Genomic DNA, 27940 nt, shown 5'->3' on the forward strand with positions numbered 1-27940 from the left:
ATTCCACCCAAAGTCCTCCATGCTCCACCAGATGTGCTACAGCTAGCTACTACTGACACTTTTTGCTAAAAAAAAAACCTTAGTATACTTTATAACTAACTGGGTCATACAAATACACTGTGATGTAAAGGTTTACAAAATAATTTGGCGTAAATGTCTATTTTTTTAAATGGGAGCTGTTTTAAGACTACAGTACCACCATGGCCTTGGTGCCACTCCCACTAACCTTTAGCTTATCAAGCTGGTCCAAATCTGTTCATGGTTCCAATTTCACTCTAAAGTCTAAATTTCCAAGTCAGAAAAAACAACTGAAACACCCCTAAGGTCAGCATTCCCACTCGTAAAGTTCTTACTTAAAAGTTAAAATGTGGCATAATTCTCCAAACCAAAGTTCATAGATCACTTGACAACAAGTAGGACATTAATTGTTCATAGCCTTTCCACAAAACCCTACTTCAATATATCTTTTAGGGAAGATGTTTGTTTAAGTCCACGGAGAGCTCCCTGTCACTGCAGCAGAGCCTCAGTTATGATTTATTTGGGAAGTTTTGTGTGTAAAGCTTACCCTGTGTTTAATTTCAGTCATGTAACAGTTTTTGATGCGTCTCAGCATAATAAAAGTATTAATCTACAGGGCTGATGTGTTGGGGGTGTCTTTTTTTTTCTTCTAAGCCAAGGAGTATTACAATATTTTGATTCTCTCATGACATTTCACTTGTAATTATCTCTAATTTCTTTGTCCACACTTCTATAGCATTTGGCTCATTGTATGTTTCTAATTTTGAGTTATTGCTCGACTTGACCCACCTCGTGGCTGGCATCGTCATCCTCCTCCCTGTGCCTTCTCCCTCCTCTGGCAATGTCCTGCTCTATCTTAAGTTTTCCTCCTACCCCCCTTCTACTACACCCCTCCCATCTTAAGTCTGGGGTGACGATAGCTAATTATAAAATCAATGATGCCGGGCTGCCTAGTTTACAGCCCCCTCTAAAATCTTAACTGGGAAATCACTGTGGGATTGATGACTCCCTCACTCTTTATCTCTTTTAATTAGAAATGTAAAAGATATGAAGACCCAGAGGCCAGAGCACATCTCCTAGTTTTTATGACCCCCCCTCCCCCCCAACACCGTCCTGTCCAGCACTCAGTCTCTTTCCCCAAATTGCCACCCCTCTGCACCTCCTCATGCACCTGCTTTTGTTTATCCCCTCTGCCTCCCATCTGGCACACCTCTCACTCTCATCCAAGTTACCTTTACTCATTTCCTCATCTTTTACTCAATCACCTTTCTCTGGTATCGTGTGACTTTCTCCTTGCACAGGAGGTGTTAAATTTATGGCCTTTGCACTCTAAAACGTTCCTCACCTTCCCTTCACCTCTTCTTTCTTCCCTTGACTGATTTCTAACTCACCATGGATTCACTGCAAATGCACGAGATGTCCTTTTTGTCTGTTTTGACCCAGGAAGGAGGCGCAGAGTAAACGACGTGCTGTTTCACATCATGACCCTGCCTCCAATTCCACCAGACAAGCCTCCTCAGTTTTTTTTTTTGTTTTTTTTTTAATCGCATCAGAACCCAGGTCACATACAACTTCAATCCCAGACCCTGCCTCCCTAACTGCTGCGAGGAGCACTCAGGTTCTCCGAGCTTTATCTTCCTGATCACTCTCGGAGGAGCTGCAGCCTCTGCCGGTCCATTTATCTCCCCCTGCATGTTGTCTGAAGCACCGCTGCGGTCCACTCGTGCTCAGAGCTGATTTTAAATATTCAAATGAGCTGCTTTGGTGTGCTGCACTCATGACCCATTTTTATGGATTTTTATTTTTTGTGGATAACTGATAGCAAGCAGTAAGGTTAAAGAGACATTTTAATCTAGATTAATTAGTTAACACATTTTTGTTTCATTCTTTTATTCCCATAGTGTCATCAATATGTCGGACTGTGCATTTAGAAATCTACCCTGGCTCCTTTAAACTCCCCCTCCTTGAGGTTACCATGGCAACACCTTGAAGGGTCCACGGTATATGAGGCAATTTGACTGTTCCTTGTAAAGTGGTGTATAATGTATGGGCCTTATTTTAATTCCAGTCTGGCATTATTGATCTGTCTTTAATGATAGTTAATTAAAGCAATCGTATAATTGATAGAATCTCATCTCCGTTTATCGCCCTCCTCTGATTCTCTTCGGCGTTCTATTAATAAAAATCAAAGAGAGGAATTAGTGTCCCCACATTCACACCCTGAAAGGAAGAGGCGTTTACAATCGACGGGCCTTTCTTAAAACAATTCCTGTTCGATGAAGATAAGGCTGCGATTGGGAAAAGATTTGTCTGGTGGATGTTTATAAGGTCAGTGTGAAAAATTATTAAGATTTTATTATTAATTTACCTGATGAAAGTGGAGTTTGTATAGTGCGTGAAGCTCTGACTTTCATTTTTCTGTTTCATTTCAAGACTATTTTTAGTTTAGGTGCGCTGCATCAACAAGTTGAAATATCACACCGTCTGAAAGCATCGCTTTAATTTCCCCTGCCATAACATCAAACATTGCAGGTACACAATACAATACATAATGTGTTTTTGCTAAATATAGAAAAATACTGGCCAGATATCTAACTACGTTTGTGTCTAGTTAAGCTTTTTTGATAGTTCCAGGTCTCTAATCTCTAAATTTGATCTTGTAATTTATCAGCAAATATAAATATTTATAGCCAATTTAAACCTTTTTTTTTTTTAATCATTTACAGATCTGATTTTCTGTTAAAATGCTAAAAATCTAAAGTTTTCCAACAACTTGAGATAAAACTGGAGGAAAAGTGTTGTACTCCAGGAGAACAAATCTTAGGAGCAGACCTTTATCTGATGCCCTTGTTCAGCAAGAGACTGTGATTTATTAGCCGTGGCTCTCCCCTGTTTTTGCAGACCCTGGGCTCCTCTCCTCCACAAAATGAACACTGCTGCATGCAGTAAAGCCTGGAGTGACAGAGCAAGAGCTCTCTCTGCTGCTACAACTGGGTAACAGCTGGCTGGAGTGTGTTAGTTTGAGTTCAAGCATTATTTCTGCAACAGGAAGACCGTGTAATAAAAAGTCCAGCACTGTCACAAAAGTAGTTTATTGTGCCTCTTACTGTTTATATGGCTTTTCTTTGTATGACAACAATTGACATAAACAGAGGATTGGCAACACAAAGGCCATGTTTGAAAAAAAATAATACATAAGACAACATAATCTCAATGTTTTGCCAGCATTACCATCACAAATGGATGAGATCGCCACACAAGAGTTTGTGTGACAGCACCATGCTGCAGACGTCCACTCCATGACTGAAATCATGTTCAAGCATTCATGCGCTCGTACGCTCACACACACACGCACACATGAGAAAACCTACCCACATTCAGAAGACAAGTCTCACTGCTACGGAGAGAATATTGCTTCAAACAGAAAGAGGAAAAAGAACACCTCTGTACTGCAGATCAGCCATGTTTTCCCAGCTGTTCGCCCACTGTGACATTTTGGCAATTGAGAAGTGAGAACACACATTCCTCTGCTTTTTGTTTTCCTCAAAAAGTATCAAACATACATAGGATAACAAAGATAAGATAATGGCTTTTGGGATGAGAAGGCAGTTTGTTGCATGGATTCCAGCACAATCGCAGTCAGGAGGCAGGTAATGATAAAGATGACGACGCGCCGTCCCCCTAAAGAGAGTCAGACTGACATCCAAGCCTTCTAGGTACACACAGAGATTTGAGAATCCACACGTAGTTAAGAAAACACATAAATATTGCCTGATTCTAGCATGCCTCAAGAAAAAAGCAGCTAGTGTTTGGTCCTCACTGAAAGCCCTGAGTCTGATTCAAAATGTCTTTCAAAAACAAAAATAAAACGTCCTGTCACGGCTTGCATATGCCTTTAATCCTTGCGTCGATGCGCCCGTGTGTGGATGTGTCTACGCTGACATGAGCATTCAGCCAGCATCCTTGGGGAGCGCTATAAAGTTGATTGTATTAATGCTGATGCTTTCATCAGCTCTGACATGCTCAGCGATGGTGGCTTTACTCATGAAATATGAAGTGTGCCTAAGTTGGACAAAGGATCACAAAAGTGCTACAAGTAAGTCCAAACCTTTGTCCTGGCACATCTACTTCTGAAGAGGAAGTGTAAGGAGTGTGTGTGTGTATTCTTTGTAAGCTTACTGTACATGTAGAGATAGTATTGGCTGATTGTAGCTGGACGACAACTTTCCCCCCTAACTTTGGCACAAACATACATCCTGCATTAACAGCACACGTTGACTAAAATGGCAGCAAAATGGAAAAAAAAAATGCCAACTCCCTGATAACAGAAACCATTTAAGTCAATGTAACATGAAAGTTTGTAGAAGCTCTCTGGGTTGATTATCAAAGTGAGCAAAAGTACTCAGAGAAGCTGAAAACCTGTAGCTACTAATAAGGAAGACCCTTTTTTCGTTCTGAATATCTTCTCAGGAAATCTCCTTAAAGGAAAAACTTGCCAAAAGAATTCATATATAAAACCAGAATAAACACATAAAAGACAAATTATTACATTACACAGATATGTATGGACTTATTCAGTAACTTGAGGGGGAAAAAAACGCTAAAAAGAAACAATAATTCAAAATAGCAATAACAACTAAAACTAAAGATTAGCATACACAATTTGGTTTTGCCCTGTACTTTTGTTGTAATGTGCTTGTTGCAATCCATTGCGATCGACTGCTCAGTTCTGGAGTCTGGTTTGGCTGTTTCACTATTCAGATACTATAAAGAAAAAAAGAGAAATATTCAGCTTTTTCAAAGAGGTTCTGTTCTTTTTTTTTTTACTTTTTTTTTTCTTCTCATGTTTACTTCCCTCGTGGCTTTGCCAGGAGTTCATATGGTTTTTCTTTTTGCAGTTTACAAGTCATGGACCATGTGGCCTGAGTTAGAAGGTGTCTGTACACTTAAGGCTCCTGTTGTGCTCCGCTGAAGAAGACACAGTGATGTGCAGCATGGAGAGCAGAGCAGAGTGGGGGGCAGAGGGGTGTGGGGGGTAGCATTTTTTTTTTTTTTGGACATGGAAGAGTGAATGAGGTTGTGCTGTGTGTACATGGGTTTGTATGTGTATGTGCGTGCATCTAGAACTTGTATGGATGTGTCTGTGCACAAAATGTTCTCTTCACTGCGCCCTCCCAACAAGGCCTTTCCTCGACCCATCTACGTTATCCGAAACCACCCAGGACTCCCCATCACTGTCCGAGCCCCTGTCTCGGTCCTCGTCTCCCACATCGTCATCATCGTCTTCGTCCTCCTCTTCTGGCGACGGCTCGCTGCCATTTTCTGTGACCCAGCTGTCCTCCTCATCCTCAGCTTCTTGCTTCACAACAAGTGCTGGTGGTGGTGGTGGTGGTGGTGGGGATGGCTCGCTTTTGCTACACTCCGTTTGGTCTTCAAAGGCCTCTGGGTTCTCGAGCATCTCCCTGATCAGAGGAGGCATTGGGCCTGGGATCTCCATCTTTAGGGTGATGGCTCTCTCTGCACCTGGAAACGAGGGGAATGCATTGGCAGATAATTAACAGGTGCATCTTTATGATATTGCAAAAAAAAAAAAAAAAAAGATGCCAGAGAATATAAGCTAGAATTTAATGTTATCTGGTAGAGTTTCTTGTAACTATGGAACATTTTCAGCTATAAAGATGTATAAAAATTATGGTCGCCAATAAAAAGTCATTCAAAATTGGTTCAAAGTGAAAATGGTAAAACTGACTGAACCATCACATTTAGTTCATATTTCATCTGGTTTTGCAGTAGGAATAAAACTATATTTAAAGGAAGTCTAATTTTGATCAATATACTGTACACAACTGAAGCACAACTTCTAAAACACAGTGATATCTAGTAGTTAAATTGTAAAATACAGGAAACTGAATACTGTCTCCTCATCTGTATTTCTTATCCCAGAAAACGTAAGAAATTCTTAGAAGGTTCATAAAAACAAAACAGCAGACTTTAGACCAGTGTTTGAGTCAACGCAACCCAGCAGACCGACATGATGGGTGGTGAAAATAATTAGTAAAATTAATAATTTCACACATTTATACACTTTAAAGAACATGAGCTTTCTACTGCATTTCTTTATACAGTTGAATCTGATCTTACATCATCATACTGTCTTTAAAGCTTATTGCTGATAGCAAAAAAAATTACTACTATTTTATTCTATCCAAAACAACATCTTACATTTTATAGTCAACATCTTGCCATATCGGAGCTTTTATTCTGATTGGAATAGTAATTATGGATTTGGTTGAAAAGGGGGCAAAAAATGTGAATCTGTTAAAAAAAAAAAAAATGTAGTACTGACCCTTTGTGCTGATCCCCCTCAAGTCAGTGATCTTCATCAGCATGCGGGGGAACATGTGGGGTTTGTTGGGGCGTCTGCGACGAGCGTAGATCTTAAGAGCCTCAAGTAGAGGCTCTTGCAGCTTATCCACTTTCTCAGGCTCCTCTAGATCACTGCGATCTGATGAGTAACAAAAATGCTTTAAGTTGTCTTTATATTTGTACTTGAACAAAACAAATAAAACAAAATGTTTTACCAGCGCCCTAATTTTGTGAGAGTGGTAACACTATTACAAAAATAAAGTAATGATAATAATAAATAAACCAATTCTACTTCCTCTTTTGCAAATATGTAGTTGATTGCGTATGTGTATGCTGCAGTACCTCCACAGATGAGGCAGATGGCACTGAGGAGACCAGTTTCTGTGTCATCCATCTCCAGAGGCAGAAGTTGACCAGCAAAGGCAAAGACCAGGTCTGTTAGAGGTCCAAAGCCAGCGTTGTGCATCTGAGTTCGATTCAAAGTCAGGCCGTCTGAGAAAGTCATAGTGTCCTGTTCTGGAGTGTAGCGTGTGCAGATTCTCAGCATCTATAAATACAAGAAGGTGAAAGCTGACATGAGATTTCAGTGAAATAAGATGTAAATGTATTATAAACATGCATAAAAGGCTAAATTTTAAAAAAGAAATAAGAAATATAGTGATTCATTTTAAAGTAACGCTCAGCATTATCTGAACAAACTTCCCTGCACTACCACCTTCGCCCACCAGATACCGACACAATCTCAGCACACTCTGCATAAACTATTAAATCATAAATAAAACCATGTAAAGAAGACAGGATATTTTAAAGCCTCGTACCAGGATGTCCAGGCAGGCTGACTTCAGCAGAGTGATCTGGTCAGCGATGGTCAGGCTGGTGAAACCTGGCAGCCGCTTGGCAAATTCCACAATCTTAATGATGCATTTGGTGGAGAGCTCGCTGAACTTGTCCCAAAGTCCCAGATCCAGCTGAACACGGTGGTCTGAGCTGGAGTTCTGAACACACAAACACCCCCGTCAACACACATGCACACACAGCTTAAGATGATGAACCACAGGAAGTGTGCAACCCTGTTTGCATCAATGTCAAATGTATCAGAGCCTCATAACACATTTGCATGTTCCATCTATCAACTGGAAAACAATAAAATAATTTGCACGTTTTATCAATCATTCAGACACCACAAACAGGCTTAATGGACAACTGAACTAATTAAGCCTTCCCTTTTTGAGGAAATTTAAGGTTTGTGTTAGTCTGTGGTAAAGAATGTTACTCCACACACTAGGTTTACATCACAAGTATAACTTCCTATGTATGACTTACGGTGGTGTATTTTCCCAGTTGGCAAAGTGACGGAAAGGTTTCCTGATGAGCTTTGCTCACTTTATTAACCAACTCTTCAAGCTCTCCACTTAGCTCATAGCTCTCAGGAAGCACCACCTCCTCCTTCACATCCTTCTTCTTCTTGTTTCTGTCATTACGCACCGCTGCATGAAGACAAATACAAGCAAAGACTGTAGCAGTTGGGAAAAAGACAGCAGAAAATTATTTTTAAACCATTTTAAAGATCCCCGACAAGATATTTAATATTATTCTCTAATATGTACATGTTTGGTATTTGTCATTATCACCAGAAACAACTCAGAAGCTGTTTTTAACAACACAGACTGTAAATTTCTATTTTATCATCCAGTTGCTTTCATGTCAATCTATCAATCTACCAATGCACATAAGTCCGTCCACTCTCTCCTGCACTGCCTCCTCTCCCTCATCCGCCTCCCATACTTTCCTTCCTCTCAGGATATCCAGTAATAGCAGAGGCACAATGTGATCCCGGTCTTAACACACATCCCACACAAACATTACACCCACATACATGTCCCACGGGTTCTGCAAAGGGTGAGATATACTAACACTTATTGTACATGCGGCCATCCAAAATAGACGGCAAAAAACTGAGGTCTTCTTTGATTATGTGAACAACATGAATCCTGCTGTTGCAAATATCTTCGTCATGACTCTAAATCATGCAATCTTCTGTTGTCCTCATAAATGAACACAGTGTGTCTTTTGCTGGCCAGAGGGATTAGGTTTTGTGGTGAAACAGGAAGTCAAATTCATTTTGAGCAGCGATTAGTCATATGATTGGTTCAGTGCCCAGCCTCGCCCTGATCACCACCCCTGGAAGTCTCATCATCTGCTTCTGTATTCTTGCTGCGTAGTTTCCCAGAGCCTCTGTCTGAACATTAAAAGATTGATTAAACAACCTCAAGTCTGAAGCCCTATGTGGATGTGAGTGAATTACCCTGTTTGAAAATTCGGTCTTTCATGCAGGGCTCACCTTCTTTGGACATGCCGACCTCAAAGCACTTCTGCAGCCTGCAGTACTGGCAGCGGTTGCGTGTGACCTTGTTAATCTGGCAGTTCTTGTCTCGATGGCAGGTGTATACCATGTTCTTCTGGATACTGCGACGGAAGAAGCCCTGCAGCAGTAGAAAGCAAGAGACAAAAGAAGAGAATGCAAGAGAAAGAAAATGGTTAGAATAGTTATCAAACAAAGGACGTGACATTTAAATTTGCGCAGATTGCCTACTAGACGCTTCCCTTTTTTACTTGACGAAAAAACAACAACTACTGAATAGACGTATGTACAGCACAGTGGCAGGTTTTTTCCTCACCTTGCAGCCCTCACAGGAGCTGACCCCATAGTGATACCCTGAGGACTTGTCCTGGCACACAAAGCAGGGCTTGTAGACACGAGGTGGAGGAGGGGGAGATGGAGAACTGGGTACCATCTCCTCTGAGCTGGTGCTCTGGGTCTCCACCGCTGTGAAAGTAATAAAGAAAAAAAAAAAACAGCACATGAACATGCAATTTGTCACTAATCTTGCATCTACTAGTGTTTGGTTTACAAACGCCTCATATGCACCTGTCACTTTATGCTGCTTGTACTGCGTTCAGACAAGACAGCTGACAGAGATTCCTTTCTAAATTCTAGACAGAATGGGTAAACATTTAGCCATGCATTTAAAAGGTAAATAATAGTCTGTCTGTGGGACAAAACTGATCAGATTACAGCCTGAATGAGATAAAAGTCACTGAACAGCAGTTTCCTGGTACTAATCGTCGCCTCCCTATAAGGCCATTCTTTGAATCATAACTGAGGAGATCATTAGTTCATGTGTTGGATAGTTTATCACAGTAAGCAAGAGTAAGTACTTTTGATTGACAAGTGGTTGTTTGACAAAATAGGTATTAGAATTAGTTACTGAAACAAAAAGTCAGAGCTGGCTTCTCCTCATTCCACAAACACGCCCTAAATGCACAGAAAGGCCACGTAACAACTACACAAGCTCACAGAACTGGTGTAAGGCTTCACTTCAAACATTCAAACTCTAGCCCAGCTGTGATGCCAATGTCTCCTCATGTCACATATTTGCTATGGTACATTACACTTCATTGTATTACCAAGTGGACCACGTATATACTCCGTACACTGAACACATTCATACACCACGCAGATTGTGGATATGTATGAGATCTATAGGTCCCCTGAGAAACAAAAACTGCTGCACACATATATGACCAGAACTTAAGCACACATGCTAGTCTGGACAAACTCTCTCACTTCCACCCCCTACCCCTCAACCAACCCACCCACACACAAAAAAAAAAAAAACTTTCACCCATGGTCACCTTTTAACTTCAACCCCCAACTCTGCATCCCACCAACCCGTAACACACAACCCCTATTTTTCTCTTGTTTCCTGGCCCTAAATTCCTCAGTGCAGCCCTACCAGGTTTTAACAGAGGCCTAAGCTCATAAGGCTGCCTATAAAGACGGTCCCATGGTCGGACTGGAGGCCCCAGCCCGGCTGGCCAGCACTTTATTGGGACTCGGTCACCTTGGGCAGCTATTCACACTGCCAGCTGTAGCTCGCAGCTTGTAAAAAAAGGCCAATCATAAAATGAAAAACAGGGAGGCTCTAAAATTCTAACTTTTACTGCCCCCACCTCCCCCCGCTAGCACCTTCAATGGAAAGCACAGAGGGCTTGCCTTAAACTTAACCTACAATCCCCCTCCTTCTTTGTCTCCCATACACCACCAGCTTGGCCTTCTTTTACAAGAAAGGGGAGATTTCAAAAAGCTGGGGGTTAAAAAAAAAAAAAAAGAAAGACATAAAACAAAGAATTTTATTTTAAAAAGAAAAAACAAATGGCAAGAGGAGCAACGAGGGGGTGGGGTTCAGTTACTAAGGGCAGGTCTTGTTCAAGACCAAGTTGACCATCAGCTCTAGTTGTCTAACAGCTGCTGTGTTAGGTCTAGTACAATCTTATTAATGATCATACCAGCAAGTTTTAGATATTTTTAATTTATTGCCCGGCCGCTGCTAAAACATCTGTTTTTCATATACTTTTTTTTATTTGACTCTTCACAATCCATACAAATTCCTCCTTTAAAAGTATTTCTTTGCTGGAGGCAAATATGTTTTCTATTAGTTTTTAGAGCAATCTCAAAGCCAAATGTGCAAATCAATCTACAACCTGAAGTTTACACCCGTTGAATGTTTCTACAGCAGTTCTCATGTCTCTCTGGCCAGAATATAACAAAGCAGTGGGGTCAGCGAGAGAGCAGAAACCCTCTGAACGTACCATGAACCACTGTTTATGCAATAATAACATCAGCAAATGAGGCTACAGACCAAGCGCTGACAACCCCCTTACAAAAGGACAAACCATATGTGGCGTCAAGTAACGAACATTGACTGACTCTGTCTAAATGGATTTAAAAAAAAAGCCAAAGACAGAGAAAGTCCATCCGGGAGAAAACTCAAGACAGCAGTGATAGAGAAAACAAATCAGGCTCTTTCAACATATTGAGCCTGGTTCCTGCCAGAGAACATGACTCCTGAACCCACCTCCCAGATTGAGCCTCATTCAGCCATCCCCATCCAGATCCCCAGTGTTATTTACCCCAGGGCGCCACGGTGAGAGGGCCCATTCAGGCTACCACTCAGAGCCCCTTTTTCCCCTGTCTCTTCAACTCAGCTCATCGCTGTTTAGAAAACAAAGCCCTGTAAAATGAGAGGCCCTCCTTATCAGCGCTCCAAGGCCTGGGCTACTATTTGCATGACAATCCGTTGGATAAGGCCAGAGTGAGCTGATGATGGACACATGAGATGAGCGGAGTAGGTGGGTGGCTGCTCTTGTTGAGGAGGAGGAGAAGAGGATAAAAAGTAAGAAGACGGGATAGTTTGGTTATCAGTAGCCACTGTTTGCTTCCTGCTAAGTATCAGTTTACGCCCTAATCCCTTGTTGCAGGGCTCTGGACAAGTGGCCCAGCTGCACTGACCAGACCTAATCCTCTGTCTCTCTCGCTCTCTCTCTCATGCATTGCACAAACACACACCTAATGCACACACAACCATCTGCCCCACTAACATTAAATGCTTCAGTCTGAGTGGGATGTGCCGTACATCATTCTCCACAACCTCATTAGATACAAAATATAACTGCATAGGACAGAAATAGTTGCTCAGCTGAAGGTGACTTCAGCTGGGTCAATTGCATGAAATTCTAGGTCAACTTAACCGAGCTGATCAGCATCCCTTTTGGGATCCACTGATAAAATAGAAGAAAACGACATAATAGGAAAAGATAATGATGTTTGAAAACTTTAAACTTTCTGGTAACATCAAAACCACCTGCTGTTCACCCAGTTGGAAAGATGTTTATATATATATATATATATATATATATATATATATATATAATAAAACCATGATTTTGCAGCTCCTGATATATGTTGCAATTTTGCAATTCGCTACTTTTAATTGCGTAGAATTCTTGCAACATTATAAGCATTCTTTCCCAATAGTCCTGCTGATTTTGCCTACATGACTTGTTGTGACATGGCATGTGAGCGAGAATGCAAAAGCTGTTTTGTTTTTTCCTGAGAACAAAAAGTACATGAAGTTTCAAAACGGTATCTGTATGTGTATCTTCTGTGTCTATAGCTAAGTTTTCATCTAAATGGAATGATTTTATCAACCATGTGCTTTCCATTCATGACTATTATGCAATTTTCAAGAGTTAGGTGGTGTAAACTCTCTAGCAGAACTGCAGAAGCAGATGATGCAATGAAATGACGCATTTTAAAATGTACCAGTCAAAACTCAAGTGGAAAAAAAAATTGAGATAAAGAGGCACCGCTGTGAACGACAATGCAGTTCCTGTGTTCCCTTGAAAAGCTATGATGACAATACAGTTTGCATTCAAAACTCATGTGACTTTTTTAACATCATTTGTGTGCTGATCTACTTTTCATTGCACTTGTATGTACCAGTAATCAGCTTCAAAATGTACCCTTAACTTGCAAGGCTCTCAATGACATCAGTATTTTACTTAAAAGTTTAATGTTCATAAAAGGGCCACTGAGATCCAGTATTTTTCTGAAACTGCTCAGAGACATTGGGGCAGGGGGAGGAAGAGGGCACAGTAAGGCTATCTGTGGAAATGAAGAAGGGGCTAGGTTCTGGACAGATATTAGAGGCAGACGGGCACCAGATTGGGAAAGGATGGAGAACAGTCGGCTGTCAGAATCCCTGGCACACTAGGTGGGATCTTTGACGATGCCCTTGGCCCACCACAATAAAGCAGAGGCGACAGCACCGCAGGAAACTAACGGAAAGGTTTCCAGGAAGAATTTGGCTTTATGAAAGAGGAAAAGAAAGTACCACACCCTTGTCAGAGGTGCCAGCGCATTTCACTTCAACTCTGTTTCTCTGCCCACAGCTTCCTGTCATCGTTCAGATTCTTCTGCTACAAGGCCCCACACGGCATGCTTGTTTCCTTCCTCTTTTCAGTACCAGTCTTTCCGGAGGATCTCCGTCACAGCTTTTGTAGCCACTTCTCTTCATCCCTCTCTACTAAACCTTCATCAGTGTGCTCTTTCAAGCTTTCAAGTAGGAGGTGTACAAAGTCTCTACTGTGAGTTACACAAGTACCCAGAATGGTTACCAGCCTACAACTTAGAAATAATTAAAATGAAAATGAGGAGAGCTAGATAGATGGAAGATTTGACAAGTTACCTTGAGCAAGAAGCAACACCTCTGTCAAAAAGCCCATTAGGTGGGTTTTTAAAACAAGATTGCACAATTGGGCCAAGCATGTTCTTTGATACAAAGTATATGAAAACAAGGCTAAGTAGAAAGTTTGAAAAGTGATGCCAAGCCAAGTTAAACAAACAATAGACTACACACACTTCTCCAGAAATTTACACCTTTATGCCATAAGCATAGGAAGGCCGTGTAGCACGGAAACAGATGTGGACACAGGTGAATTTTCATGTTGCATACACATGAAAAACGGTTTGGTATTTGCTAATAGCAGCTGGGGACGCTAATTACAAAATTCTGGAGTTCTGAAGAATGACACATTGTGACATGGCACACAAGATCCTGCCAACATACATAGTTCTGCACAAAAAAAGGTATATAAGCAGAGCAGCAAAGGCAGCAGGTGGGCTAAGCAAGTACCCTCAAGGTACATTTAAAAAAGTGGAATTACTCCTGCAGTCTGGTAGTGCTCTCAAAACACCCTTTCTTCTTTACAGCACCTCATAAAGGGCTTTTTGATATTTTCTTCTTGATGGAGTCGGCCAAGCCAACATTTGGCGGCCTGCGCCCCCCACCACCCCGCTTCCCTTCCTGCACCACACAACCATGTCAATTCAAGAAACACAAGTTGGCTTCAAACAGGCAAATGTCCCCATCCCCAATGAACCCGGTGAAAAAAAAAAAGTTTCCTTCGAACGTCCTTGTCCAATACCTGAGGGAGGAGGTATTCAAACGAGAGAAAATTCAAGGAAATATGACTTCAATAAAGGCCTTTTATGTTTGGCACATGCAGGAAAAAAGCAGACAGTCGGGTGCAGATCTCTGGAAGAAATGTGCCCCCGTGTCCCAGTGATGAGCTCCAGCTGACTCGTCATCTGCCCACCAGAAGACAGAGAGGAACAACGCTCACCTCCAGTGACTGCAGAGTGAACCCAAACCTGCAGCATGGGCCTGAGCCATTGATCATGTCAAGAAGACAGGGCAGCTCATGAGGCAGGACAGCAAAGGCAGGCAGACAGGCAAGGTGAGGAGAGAACATTCATTGAGTAAAACCCTGACTCTTTGATCCTCGGGTTGTTTCTTGTCCTCCCAGACTTCCTCTCACCATCTGTAAGCCTGGGTCACACCTGTCGATCCCTGGCAAGGCCACTAGCACTTGTTCAATTGCAATTGCTTCCTCCCCACAACAATAGAAACCTTCAAAAGTAGAAGTAGCTCAGCAGTGGCTGTGGCCCCGCTCTGTCAGAGGAAGTGAGGGGAAAGGAGGATAATGTAAACAACAACAGTAGTATTCACTCTAGTACTTTGGGGAAGCACCACAGACCAAAGTGTGCAAACGCAAGCAAGCTCTCACACAAGTAGTACTGCAGTTATCTCCCACAACATATAAATAACCGCAACTAAGCATTAGCTCACCATTTTTCACCTTGCCTTCTTTAGTACTGCTGAGCTGTTTATCTAATTTTATCAAAATTGTTCTTGTTTAACTAAATCTCCAATACAGTACTATAGCCAGCACGATGAAACAAAAGCAAACGGAGAAATATACACAATTCAACAAAGTGACAAGAACATAAGTGAGGCTTCCTGATGTCTAAGTGGTTTGTAATCTTTTAATTTTTACAATCGTGGTCCACCCCTAAAGTGGCACAAAAACTCTAGTCATATCAGAGGTTGAAGTCACTCTGGGAAATTTCTGCTTTGAGTGATTTAGAGACGTAATAATGTACATCAAACGTTTTCACTTTTGCTTGGCAACCAACCGCCTGACTTGTTGCCCAACTCTGGGTCTGGGCGGAGACAGCCACAGCGCTGACGAGAAACTCAGATTCAAGCCACCAGTGTTTCCATTGCCTTTTCTGTGATGTTGCAACACAAGTATTTTTTTTTTTTTGGGGGGGGGGGGCATTTTGGTCGATTACCATTCAATGTGTAAATTTGTATAAAAAAAGTCAGAAATGGGAAGCACTGCCTGTCCCGTCAGTCTTCTGAGAGAACACAAAGGGCATCTCAGTCAGTCCCTGACTCATTTGTTTCCCCCTTTGTTCCCGTCTGACGGGCTGCATTTCTGTCAGGTTGGTTCTCGTGTTTTTTGACTGTTCACAACACCGAAGCAGAAGCCATTAAGTTCAGGTCTGATCACAGGACAGTTGCAATCAGTCACAGGTCACGCTACAGTGGGAACTTGTCTTCTTCGTAGCTACTGAACAGCATGTGCTTTTTTTTTCTGCTCATGAGCATTTGTCATGTGTGTCAGTGAAAATGCCCCTTTTGTGCCAGATTCAGAGGAAAAACCTTCACTTCAAAGGCTCAGTGTATGTTAACATAGCTTTAACCTTTTAATTGTTGCTTTTCTGGTAAGTTGATTTATATGCAAATAAACTAACCAAAATAAATGCACTATGGTACTTTTCTGTATACATATGCCAGGCTTGAAAATGTTTATAAAAGAGATCTTGTGTTAGTGCCTTTATTGCATTATACTGACAAATCAGCATTGCAAAATACCTTATTTCCTTTTTCAGTTAAGTTAATTTATATAGAGCCAATTCACAGCAGATGTCTTGTGGCATTATTTTTACATTTATATAATAAATTACATTATATATAGTCTGCATTAAACAGCCATAGAAACCTAAATAAGGCTGAATCCACAAGTGTGCATATTTGTACAGTGTGAACATGTTTGCACAGTAAAAGGAAGAAACAGTGAATTAAAAAAACCAACTACTTACAGATGTTTAAATATTTTGAAAATATAATCATTTTTTTCTTTTTTTGCTAACTTGATTTCTCACTGTAGTTTGGATTTTTGTGCCAACATAAACATGAATGCTCACAAATGCATAAAAGTTGTCTCTGAAAACACATCCATCATTTCCTGAACAAACTGATAGGTGCATAATTAGAGGAATGTTAGTGTACGAACGCTTGTTCCTCCTCACAGATCACACAGTCATAATATGCATACAAACACCCCCACACCGAAATAGACTTGTTGTAGACACAAACAAATGAACTAATGCAAGTTTATACAAATGAACTAATGTACCATTACCAGAAGGATGTTCATGGCAGTTGCACATATGCACACTGGCAGGTTTTGACTAATGTTTGAGAGAAAACAACTCCGACGGGCTCCCCCCTCTAACCCTTCTGTCACTCTTCACCCGTGAACTCAGGATAATAGCTGTTCGACACCAGTCGCTCACCACTCCCAGCCAAACGTCGTCGGCTGCGTAAACATGGCCCATTCACACACTGAGGTAGGACAGTCATGGTCTGGGTTTCCAGTGCCAGCCTGGCTGGCTGTGCAAGGCTTCCCCATAACATTCGAGCCAAGCCGTCAGTCAATAACACAACAGTGACAGAACTGTTCTCTTCATATTCAGGTCTCACAGGTCACTGGCATACGCATGTGTCCAAATATGCTATAAACAACCTCATGTGTGCATGGGTACATAATGTGCCAACTCTCAGGTGCATGTATTAGTATAACTCTCACACATTCAAACACAGTCTGCTGACTGCCCACGCCTTTGTTCAAGGGAAAATGTGCTTGGCAGCCAGAGAGCTGTTCTCAGTAAACAGCTACAATAGCAGCAGCCAGACATGGGTGTCAAAGGGGGGAAGCAACAGTAATTTTGGAACGGGTGAACTATTGTGCAAGAACTTACAAAAGTTCATATTTTGTTCTCAGACGCAGCTCCAACACTGATGAAAGCTGTCGGCCTCATCGAGGAGTTTTATTTACAGTGGTGTGACTGACGCTGCGGAGGTGCTATAAACTGCTGTTACCGCAGAGACCGATTCCAGCACAGGTCTGAGGAATCCAGCTTGGCACATTGTCTGTCTCTGGGTTTGACACAGCAGTTTGGGTGCCCAACGCCAGTCCAAGAGACATGTAAACACCACACACACACACTGACATATAGGAGGCTGAGTTCACTCCTCACATGCAAACACTGCTCCCCTATCCTTGTTTTTATGCATAAGCAAACCCACACATGAAAAGGGGACTTGTGGGAAAAAAAAACTTTAAGCGACTGCTGGGATTGAGTTTGTTTATTTATAGGCTGTGCTGACCATTAATGGGTTTGGCTATTAATGTGAGATGGAATGAAGGGGTGTAGCACTGCCACACAAGTAGATTTGTAAAATGGTCTCTTAAAATTAAAATGTTTTCATATTGTAATAGTTATTGTAGTTGTATGAATAAATTAACTGAATATATATTTTGGATTAGTTGATTTTATTGCACGGTGAGGGGAAACAGAGGATTGTAGCTGCCTGAGTCACTGCTAAACTGGTACATATTCAATAAGAAGGAATGCATATTGCCCACCATCACATGCCCAAGCTTTAAACGGAGATCTTAAATGATCTGCGTTCAGAGCATGTGTTAGTCATGACTCCCAGCTACTAACACCATTTTAAATCAGGTTCACTGTCCTCCTTTCATTAAGAAGGCACTTTCTGAACAGCTAAAAATTACAAAACAAAAACAGATTTTTTTTTGTCTTTGTTTTTTTTTTAACTTTACCTTTTATGACCATTACACTTCAAAACAGCTTACATCATATTTTCAAATAAAAATGTATGTGTTTCTCACTTTGGAGTCACTTTCAGGTGTTAAATTATTTAAACCTTCACCTTGTCAGTTTGATATCATCTTGACAGTATCAACAACATTTACACCTAACACAACAGTAGCAATTTCTTGTCAGAACTGCTATCGTATTAGGTTAAATCTCTCATGCTCTCTTCCATGTGCGGATACACACACAGACCTCCACCTACATCAAAGATACCCCTATATATTCCTAGCACTGCCCCCTTCAGGCTTTCTAATCTTTTAATTGAATCTGTAGTAATTACAACAAAATAACTATAGACTTCTATCGGTGAAGAAAAAACGAATGGTCAGAGTGAGCCAGCGGTCACAGGAAGCAGATCTATACCCCTTTTTCAATTAGCGCCTCCGTCCACCTCTGAGCACATCGAGGGAAAACAAAGAAGCTTGTGCGCCTGTGGATGTGTGTGTGAGGCTGCCAAAACAATTCGTTGTCCTCAGGCTCTCTCATGTATCGCTTGCGAGTATCACAGAGGATACTAAAGCTGTGCTCAAAAAGATCAAGCTGTGGCTGTACTTTAGTGGGAAACAAACACTTTCTCTTTTTTACAGCGTAATGGCATCATTCTTCTAGCAAATGAACATGGACAGAGAGGAGATCCCTCAAATGGCTTTCCTAGCAGATGACTAATTCAGTTCTCATTGACGTCTGACTAAATCAGTGTCTATTATTCCTATGTGTGGGGCAGCTCAGATGTAGTACCAGCTCTGTAGCATAAGGCACTTAAGAGCATTACACAAGCCAAGCTGGCTGAAAGGGTCTCCTTTTCAGCAAGCTGACAAGGCTGCCACACATGCAGTAGGTCTGACATTGCCCAGGCTGTAGCCTCTGACTAACCTCTGACATTGAGGTCTCCCTCTTGCGAGCAAAAAAAAAACAGGAAAACTGACCACACACTTTTAAGTTTGCCGATTGTCCCGGGCTAACAGCCAAGACCAGTGACACTTATTACCACATTAGATTTACTGCCAAGACAATAGGATATACTCATCTGGTGGAAGATTTAGAGGAGGGCAAACATTATTACTGCGTTTTCCACAAGTGAGTAAGATTTCTGGTCCGCATCCGTGTCTTTTACAAGTGTGCATTCGATGGCAGTAATTCATTGTAACGAAAAACAAACGTGAGTTTGTTGTGCACGGATCATGCTTCATAAAGTGTGGCATCAGGAGCCAGGCAGGTCCGTCTGTTGTGCAGCTGGCTGCGCCTAATGAGATATCAGGCTCAAACATCAATTCATCAGCTTCATTGATGAGGACAATGCAAGGCGACTGCCTGAGTAAAGAGAAGCATTATGCTCGTGCAGGGATAGGGCTGCCTTGTTTACAAGGGTTACCAGGCACAGAGGGTTTGAAACAGTACACCAAACCAGCCTAAACTTGGCTCTCTTCAGCTTGGCCCTCAAACCTTCAGAGGGAGCTTCTCCGGCCATCTTATATCTTTGACTTTAAGGAACAAAACTGAAAGAAAACAAAAAGTGTTTATGCAATCTGAGGGCAGATTTTTTTTTTAATGTGTGAATTTGTGTGAACAGTTTAAAAGGAGGAGACCACAGAGGCCTGATTGATTAAATAAACAAATCTCATCTTGTTATCATGAGGGCTCCCCTAGCAGAGCAGAGCAGAGCAGGCTGGGTTGGCTGGAGTCCCCCTCTGGCCTCAGCCTCCACTGACAGGGCATCTGTCTTCATTAAAGCTTAGCCAGTGTGCATGACGGCCACTGAAATGCTGGTGTCTTCACGATTAATGAAGACAGATAACTCCCCCCCTCAAGAGGCAGTAACGAGGAACAAAAAAGCCGCAGGACGAGCAAACAGAAGAATGGAGGGAAAAGGGTCACCGTCACCTTCGAGCAGCTCGTTCAAACAAGAAAAAAGCTCTGCAGCTTTTCATCTGATTTCTTCAGCGTCTTTTGGATTCGTCATTGTTTTTCCAATGTCATATCTGCCTCGACTCCCTCCACACTTTTCCCACCATGCAATTGCTTAGACACCCCAACCCCTCCTTCTCTCCCATCGTCACACACTCACAAAGAAGCAGCAGCCACTTGGACACATGTATGAAAATGCTGGTCAAATCAGGGGGTTTCCTAAAATCCGAGATGAAAGAAGAGAAGAGTAATGTAGCAGAAATGCTTTTGAGTTTCTTCATTATTTATTCAATTAATAACTAATCAACTTATTAATCCATGGCTGTTTGACTGAAATCTCTTTATGTAGTATCTTAGAAAAAAAAAGGCATGACCCATGGAGGCTACAGCAGGATCCACAAAACTTTTTGCAAGGCAAATATAACATCACTAACCAAAAATCTACATTAGTCACACAATGAATAACATAAATAAACGAAAACTCAGCATTTTTTGCTTCCGGTCACTCATAAAACTCGTTTTCCTCTTTGACATGGCAAGGTCAAACCTCAGGTGGCTCTCATTCTCACTGAAACTTGACTCCATGGGTGCAGTCTCATAAGTCAAACACGAGCACAAGCACATTAAAACAAATAAACACAGCAGAATAATGAGTCTGATATCCTGGCAGAAAGTTTCTTTTGTGCAGCAGGCAGCTAAAACTGTCTGAGAACGGATAAGAAAGAGAAGAAGAGACTGTCTGTCCCAGTCTTTTCCTGTACTGATCTGTATCCCCTGACAGCAGCCCCCTTAGCTGAGCCCTGAGGGGTAAACAAGCCAGCAATGAGGAAAAGTGTGTGTGCATGTGTGTGTGTGTGAGAGACAGAGAGGGATGTGATTGTGTCATGCCAGAAACCAAACAGGATGTCACTTACACTGAACACTGGCACTGCCCGTCCACGCGAAGGGGTCCAACCCGGGAAAGAAGGGGCTCGCCTTCCGCAGCATGCATGCACCACGGCTGGTGACATCATAGAGCTGACGGGGACCAATTCCCAGAGCTTCCATACAGTCGAACATGGTACCCCCTCCCACCCTCAGCATAAATCAGTACAAATGCTCAATGCCTGTGTGCTGTCGTGGTGCCACTGCTCACGTCACTCACCGAGGCAGTGATAACAACACAGCAAAGCAACAGCTATCAGCTTCCCTCCCTTCACTGACTTATCTCTCGCTGTCACTCTCTCTGACGTGCTTTTCCTGCAGATGCAGAGTTTCCCCTTCTTTCTGTCTCAGCTGGAATGCAGATCTGGTTCCTGCCTGGCCTGGGCTAAGCTGAGCGTGACTCTGCCTCTCCGTCTCTCCTGGGTGAGCTGCTCCCTGACTGCTGTAACAGACCTAAATAACAGCCTCTCACGCTTCTTGCTGAGCCCCAGACACAGCGGAGCGAACCAACTGCCTAGGCATGACGGTCTGAGAGGGGAGGGGAGGAGAGAGTTGCAGAGAATGCCAGAGGAGGCGGGATGAAGAGTGGAGCCTAGGGGGAGGTGGGATGGAGAGAGGAGAGGAGGGGCTGCTCAGCAGTGGACAAAACTTTATTCTTATTCTTTGTGTGTGTGTGTGTTTTGTTTGTGCTGCTTTCATGTTTTGTTTTTTTTAATTCAGCTTCAAATGCAAACAAACATGCTTTCTCACCATCTCTCATTCAGATCTGACCTCTCTGTCCGCCTTTGGACTACACCTCCCCCAGTTTTTTTCCGCAGTAAATATGAGCCCCTTTCTCCTCCCTCCTCTGTGCCTCCCATCTCTAATCATAACCATATTAAAAGTCCAGCCACTGGCCTGGTGTGTATGTGTGTGCGTCAAAAAACAGAAGGGGAGACAGAAAAGAACATTGTGATGTGTTCGAACCCAAAAAAACAGATGCCTGGGTAAGAGCTCTCCCCCCTCCTCTCTGTCTTGCTCGAGGGAACAGAGGACGGCGCGGTACTTTCTATTTTTCCCTCTGGAAGAGCTTTAACAGTGATGAATGAGGGATGCCTTGCTCAGTCCCTGCAGTGCATTTACACAGACAAATACCTCCAATATACAAACACACCATGTGCTAGACACACTCCTCACAGGTTCACTTGACCTTGTTTGTGATTTATAACTGCCAACGCTTTGCTCGGGGACACAACGATGCAGGTGAGAGGAGACTTTTACAAGTCATGACTGTTAGGCAGCTTGAGTCAGTATTCGCCAGTCTTTTTAAACTTGATTCTGTTCTGCGTATTGATAAAAACAATTCAATTTAGAAAATAGCAGCACCCTCACAGTGGCAGTAAATCAAGAGGAATCAATGGGAGGTCTGTGGTCAATAAAAAAAGCCCATCAGTGGTCCTAACTGTTGCTCAGACAGATATAGACTGGGCTGAAGCAAACTGCCTGACGCATAATGGGAGATATAATATGGCTCGAGTGTGTGAGCTCTGCTTATTCATTTCCCACTCACCCCTGTCAAACCAGTACAAGTGGTACAGCCCAGCAGGCAAAAAAATACAGCATTTCCTGTCAATCTGTGCTGCTGGCTACACTCATCATAAACACAAAGTGCCCTCATCCTCCTCTTCCTCCTCCTCTGTCTGACACTTCACTCCTTTTCCTGGCTGATGAAAGAAACCATGCTTTCACTTTTCTAGGTTTTCTTTTTTTTTTTTTTTTTTTTAATGACTTTCATTACGGTGTTTATTGACCTAAAATCTACCCCTCCGCTTGAGACGTTTGGTTTATTTTTTCAAACTGAAACACACAGGCACGTGCAGTCAAACACAAGATGTGGGCCGCAGCTCTCACTACTTGCACACAATAACGCCAACAGACACGTTTACTAGCTCTTTTGTGCTATCAAACTGTAAACAGCAGTATTTATGTGTTTCTTCATACAGCTGTCAAGTCATAAAGGAAGCTTTACGGCAACAAGAAATGAGGAGCACAGAGTAATCCATTAGTGTTACTACCACTAACTGTGCGTTGTTAAAAATGACTATTTCTACATGATAAATTAATCAAATGTTCTACTTAGTGGATGCATTGTAGGTCAAATCATATTTGCCTGGAGTCACTTTTTTATGATCCATTTGTATTCTTCTCACACTCATATTTCGTCTCCTTCCTGCCTAATTTTTTTCTTCACTGTTAGTTTCAAGCAGCATCCTGGAAACTAAAAACTAGCCTAACCCCCCCGGTGCTTGACTGTTCTATGTACAGTGATGTTTACCATGACTGTTCTGTGAGTTGATGAGCTGCAACACAATCGTTTTATGTCATGTGCTCACACTTCTGTTTTGGGAGATTTATGGAGCCTTGTTGATTCCAACCAATTATTATTATTATTATTTTACATTCCTTTTTAACTGCATCCAAGGCTATAACTCAGACCAATAACCACATCATTTCTCCACTTATTGGCAACCAGTGAGTCTTGGAAGACTTTAGTAAGTTTGAGTTCAGACATCTAATCTACACGTACTCCATACTGCTGCTGCTGACCCAAGTTGCCTCCCCATTCCCCTCCCCTCTTTCCTCCCCTTCCTTCCCCAGCCAGAGAGGCTGAACTCAAAAAGAAACCCCCCCAGGGCCCCTAACCCCCCCCCCCCCCCCAAACTTATCCTGTTGCCCTCTCTCCTTCTCTCCGTGACTGACTCACAAGTCTCTCCATCGCTCGTCAAATCTTTTTTCTCGACCACAGTCTCTGCAAATAATATCCATTTCTTCAAGTTCCCATTGACTTTGTTTCCCTGACTGTGTGATTTGTTTTAGTAGACAGAGTTCTCTGTGTGCGTTTCTGGTTTTGGAATGATAGCTGGTTGTATTGGCTTGTATTTTGTCATTATGAACAATAGCAACTGGTCAACTTGATTAAATGCAAACTAGTAAACTAAAAAAGCTAAAGCAAATTTACTCTACATTATATACACATGCACACACATATATATACTGTTTTACATCATTACTTTTGTTTACTTTTCATTTTATATGCATTTTTGGCTATTTATTGCTGTGTGTACTTTATTTGTGGTTTTGTTTTTTGTTTAAAACAAGTTTCTCTTGAAAATGAGTCCTTGTGACTCATTGAAACTAACTTGTATTTTAGGTTGTAGGTTGAATTTATATATATATATATATATATATATATATATATATATATATATATATATATACATATACATAAAATGTAGAGTAAATTTGTATGTGTGTGTAGACGGACGGACGGACGGTCGGTCGGTAGGTAGGTAGGTGTGTGTGGATGTTTTACTTTATTGTGCATTTTAGACAATATTAGTTTAGTTCATATTCAATTCAGCCTTTATTTATACAGGTTAGTCTCATTGAGTCACGAGGACTCATTTAGCAAGTAAGTGCTATGTGTTGTCATCATTGTATGTTCCCATACAATGGCAAAATTAGTTATCTGCATTTAACCCATCACAACAGGGATACACCCAGGTGGAGCAGTGGGCAGCTAAGTGCCCAGGGAGCAATTAGGGATTAGGTGTCTTGGTCGGAGACACCATGACGTGGGAATGGCTGGGGACCAAACCTGGGACTTTCGGGTCCTGAGTTGGCTGCCCTGCCTCTACCCCATCTCAGACCCTAATTTACAAGTGAGAACTGTTTTAGACATACAATATATAAAGTATATATAGTAATAAAAGTAGTTATAAAAACAGTCAACGATGCAGTCATTGTTTGATCAGTCAGTATGCTTATGTTTGAATACGTACAAATGTGAATTCTTAAAGTGTTGCTCTATTCTGTGCTAATGGCATAAACTTTATGGAAAGTGAGGCCTCCTCTACTTTGCCCCACTAAAGCATCACATTTTTTTAAAAACGATTGATTATTTGTCTTTTTGTCAGACAGTTAGTTAATGAACAGTGAGACTGAGCCATCCACTGAGATAAAGCAGTAGTTATACAAATGAAGGGAATTTCAAACTCAGCACGGAGAAGAAACTCAAAATAAAGTGCATTTGATTAAAAAAATAACAATATGCAGATTTAATGTGGTGGTGTTTACCAAGAAGTGGTCGTTAATGGTTAGCATGTAAAAACAAAGCCTCTGGTTTTCCTTGTCTGCTTTAAGGAGACACAGAGCAGGCAGACACATCTGAGCATGTCTGTGGAGTTCAACTCGGAAATGATACGTTTACTGAGACTGTACGCCTCTAACAATCAGCAAAACAACACTGATAATAGTTTTCCTCATTTACCCGTGTGAAATGTACACTAGTAGAACATGTTAATGCCTGGGTATAGTTAGGGCTACAAAGTGACTCAAAACCACACTGGCCCTGTAACTGTTGTTAAAGTCAATAGTACTATGGTTTATGTTAAGCACTGTAGTGAGTCTTGTTGGTCGGTCTGTTTATTCAGTTATTCAGTACATGCATGTAAGATCTACCGGTAATCACACTATTAAACTTACATGCTTATTGATTTCTGCATTTTTAGTATACTAATGCAAATATTTTTATTTAAACCTTTATTTTACCAGGAAGAAATCCATTGAGATTATTAAACTCTTTTACAAGGATGTATGTCCTATATTGCAATATAGAGTATGTGTTATGTAGTTTTTAATGTTGGTATGATGATGCAAAGACAAATTTCTTCACAAACCACTGACTTGCAATTTCGTCAGTTGTGTGTCAAGGTATAGTTATCTTCCTGTTGCAGGGTGATGCATGATGATGCAGGATGACGCAGGATGACGCAGGAAGTGTTTTCCAGCAGAAAAGTTTGAAAGCCGCTCTCATTTTTTTCTGCAAGCGTTTCATAATAGGTAGATGTGTAACTGCTGATGTGTTTGCTATCACCACTCGGTGTGCTTATGTTGTATAAAAGTAGAAATTGGGGAACATTGAATTTGTAATCTTGGGCTGATAATGTTGGCAATACAGAGCACAGATGTTCATTCACTTAATCATAGCTGACATATTTTTGCGTGTTTGTTTGTATTGATATTGGATGTTGATAGTCTAGACAAAAAAGTAATTAGAGACCCCTCCTTTTTATGATTAAAAAAAGTGGATAATCAGTGAATAAGCATAATTTTACCACTCATTCAACAGTAATGTTTTTTTTATTTAACCCCAGAGTAAACAGAGAAGCTCCATCTGCTGGATCCTGTCTGCCCTAAAGCTGCACGGATGCTGTAGCCCAGGAAAATCAGGCTTTACAACTGTCTGACACTCTGATGCCAATTACTGATAAGACGTATACAACACATTGTTGTCACTTCCTCTGCATACAGTCATTCAAGTTTTAGCCAAACTGTTAAAAACGCAGTGCTGTGTGAGGTTATAAAGACAAGTCTTTGCTCTGGAAACTGCATGGTGATTTTGAAAGGAATGTAGAATTTTATTTTTATTTTTTTCTACGTTTTTTTTTTATGTGGGCATGCATGCTGTGTAGACATGCTGAAATAGAATGCTGGTGATGATAGGAACACTTTAAACCAGTACAGAATGGCCTCCAACTACAGCCACATTCAAGTTACAAAAACTACACATACTCATCATGCTTAGGTTGTTGTTTTATAAATTGTATTTAAAAAGCAACTACAGTAGTCCCTCGCTACTTCGTGGTTCAACTTTTGCGAACTCGCTCTTTTGCGGTTTTTCAAAGTAATATTGTACACGCCGCCATTTTGTAGTTTTCTCTCAATAAGCCTATACTGTATAGCCAGTCAAAAGGACTACATTACCCAGAAGTCAACAGTGCTTTTGCCCGTTGCTTTCTGCTGAAATGGAGGGAAAGATTTGATCCGAGCCAAAAAAAAGTTTGGTCCTTATTCACAGTGACTTCAGCGCTCAGTGGATGCAGAGAGCCGTACGGAACCGACCGGAAATTGGACCAGAACCAGACTTCCAGCCTCAATGGTCAACCTGAGTGCTGCTTGACGGCCCATAAGACCTCTCAAGCAGGGAAGCATTGCATGGAAGTCCCAGGTCTTCTCCGGAGCTCACCAGGACTTTCTTCCTCTGGATTTCTCTGGATTATCTGGACTCGATTGGGATCATTGTGTGGTTTTGTGCTGGCGATCCGAAGGTCCGGTTCACTCAAAAAGAGTCTTGGTGCTCAAGGGCTGCAGAGAGCTGATCAGAACCGGACCAGAAGCGGACAAAGGCTAGTTAGTACCCATACAAAATTTTGCAGTATGTACAGTAGCTATTGTGCAGCACATATACGTATAGAACATTGTGGGCTTCATCGCTGCAGGGTATGTCTGCCGAATCGGAACCGAGCTGTTGTGTTCTGCAGAGCTGGTGAGTAAAATTTTGTATTACTGTACTAGACCTGTCACGATAAACAATAAATCAATTAATCGCATGATAAATTAAAATTATCTACCTCATTTTCATTTATCAGCTTTATTGTTTCTTCGTCTCTCTCTTTCTACTGAAGACACTGGATGACAAAAGCCTGAACTCCGATGCCTTCACTGACCCCTCCCTTTCTCTTTTCTCTTTAAAATCCATTTTAACCATCCAAAATTGTGTTTTTGGATCTTTAAAAGCAACTAAGCTGAGAAGCTAAGCTACGAGCTAAGCTAACAGGCCGACCTCCTCCGTCTTGTCGAAGCTCCAAAATTCACAGTTGAAAACTGTGGCTTCGTGTAAAAAGTTGTGTTTCTCTGCAAAAAGAAGCCGAGAACTTGTTTACTGATTTTTTATTAAAAACTTTGTGTGAAAATTCTATGCTAAAGAGCTCAAACCACACAGAGCGTCCGCCATTTTCAGAACCAAAGAAAGGTAAGCCCATGTCATGTCAAGGGAGCCCCCTCCAATTTTTCTTAAAGAGACACGCTGCTCAACTATCCATCCTTCGGTTCAGTTTTGTGCTGCCATCCGGTGGTCAAAAAAAGGTACTACACTCAAAACAAATCAACATTTCTTCTAAAATTTGGCAA

General features: G+C 41.6%; 1 protein-coding gene across 3 annotated transcripts in view; it reads right to left on the bottom strand.

Annotated features, from left to right (window-relative positions):
* Nucleotides 1–3094: 3094 nt before the first annotated feature.
* rarga (retinoic acid receptor gamma a) overlaps nt 3095–27940 on the bottom strand; it is a 49135-nt gene continuing 24289 nt past the window's right edge. For 2 of the 3 annotated variants that reach the window (XM_037684862.1, XM_037684863.1), the window contains exons 3-9: nt 9063–9211; nt 8726–8867; nt 7708–7871; nt 7203–7379; nt 6727–6931; nt 6365–6523; nt 3095–5541 (exon numbers count right to left, since the gene is read on the bottom strand). In XM_037684862.1, the coding sequence (XP_037540790.1) occupies nt 5180–5541; nt 6365–6523; nt 6727–6931; nt 7203–7379; nt 7708–7871; nt 8726–8867; nt 9063–9211 (1358 nt within the window). In that variant the 3' untranslated portion in view covers nt 3095–5179. Of the gene's footprint in view, nt 5542–6364; nt 6524–6726; nt 6932–7202; nt 7380–7707; nt 7872–8725; nt 8868–9062; nt 9212–20919; nt 21456–27940 lie in introns of those variants that run through there. The other variant, XM_037684864.1, reaches the window with a different exon arrangement.

Source organism: Nematolebias whitei, chromosome 11 (genome assembly GCF_014905685.2).
Source record: "Nematolebias whitei isolate Nwh7 chromosome 11, NemWhi1, whole genome shotgun sequence".
Lineage (NCBI taxonomy): Eukaryota > Metazoa > Chordata > Actinopteri > Cyprinodontiformes > Rivulidae > Nematolebias > Nematolebias whitei.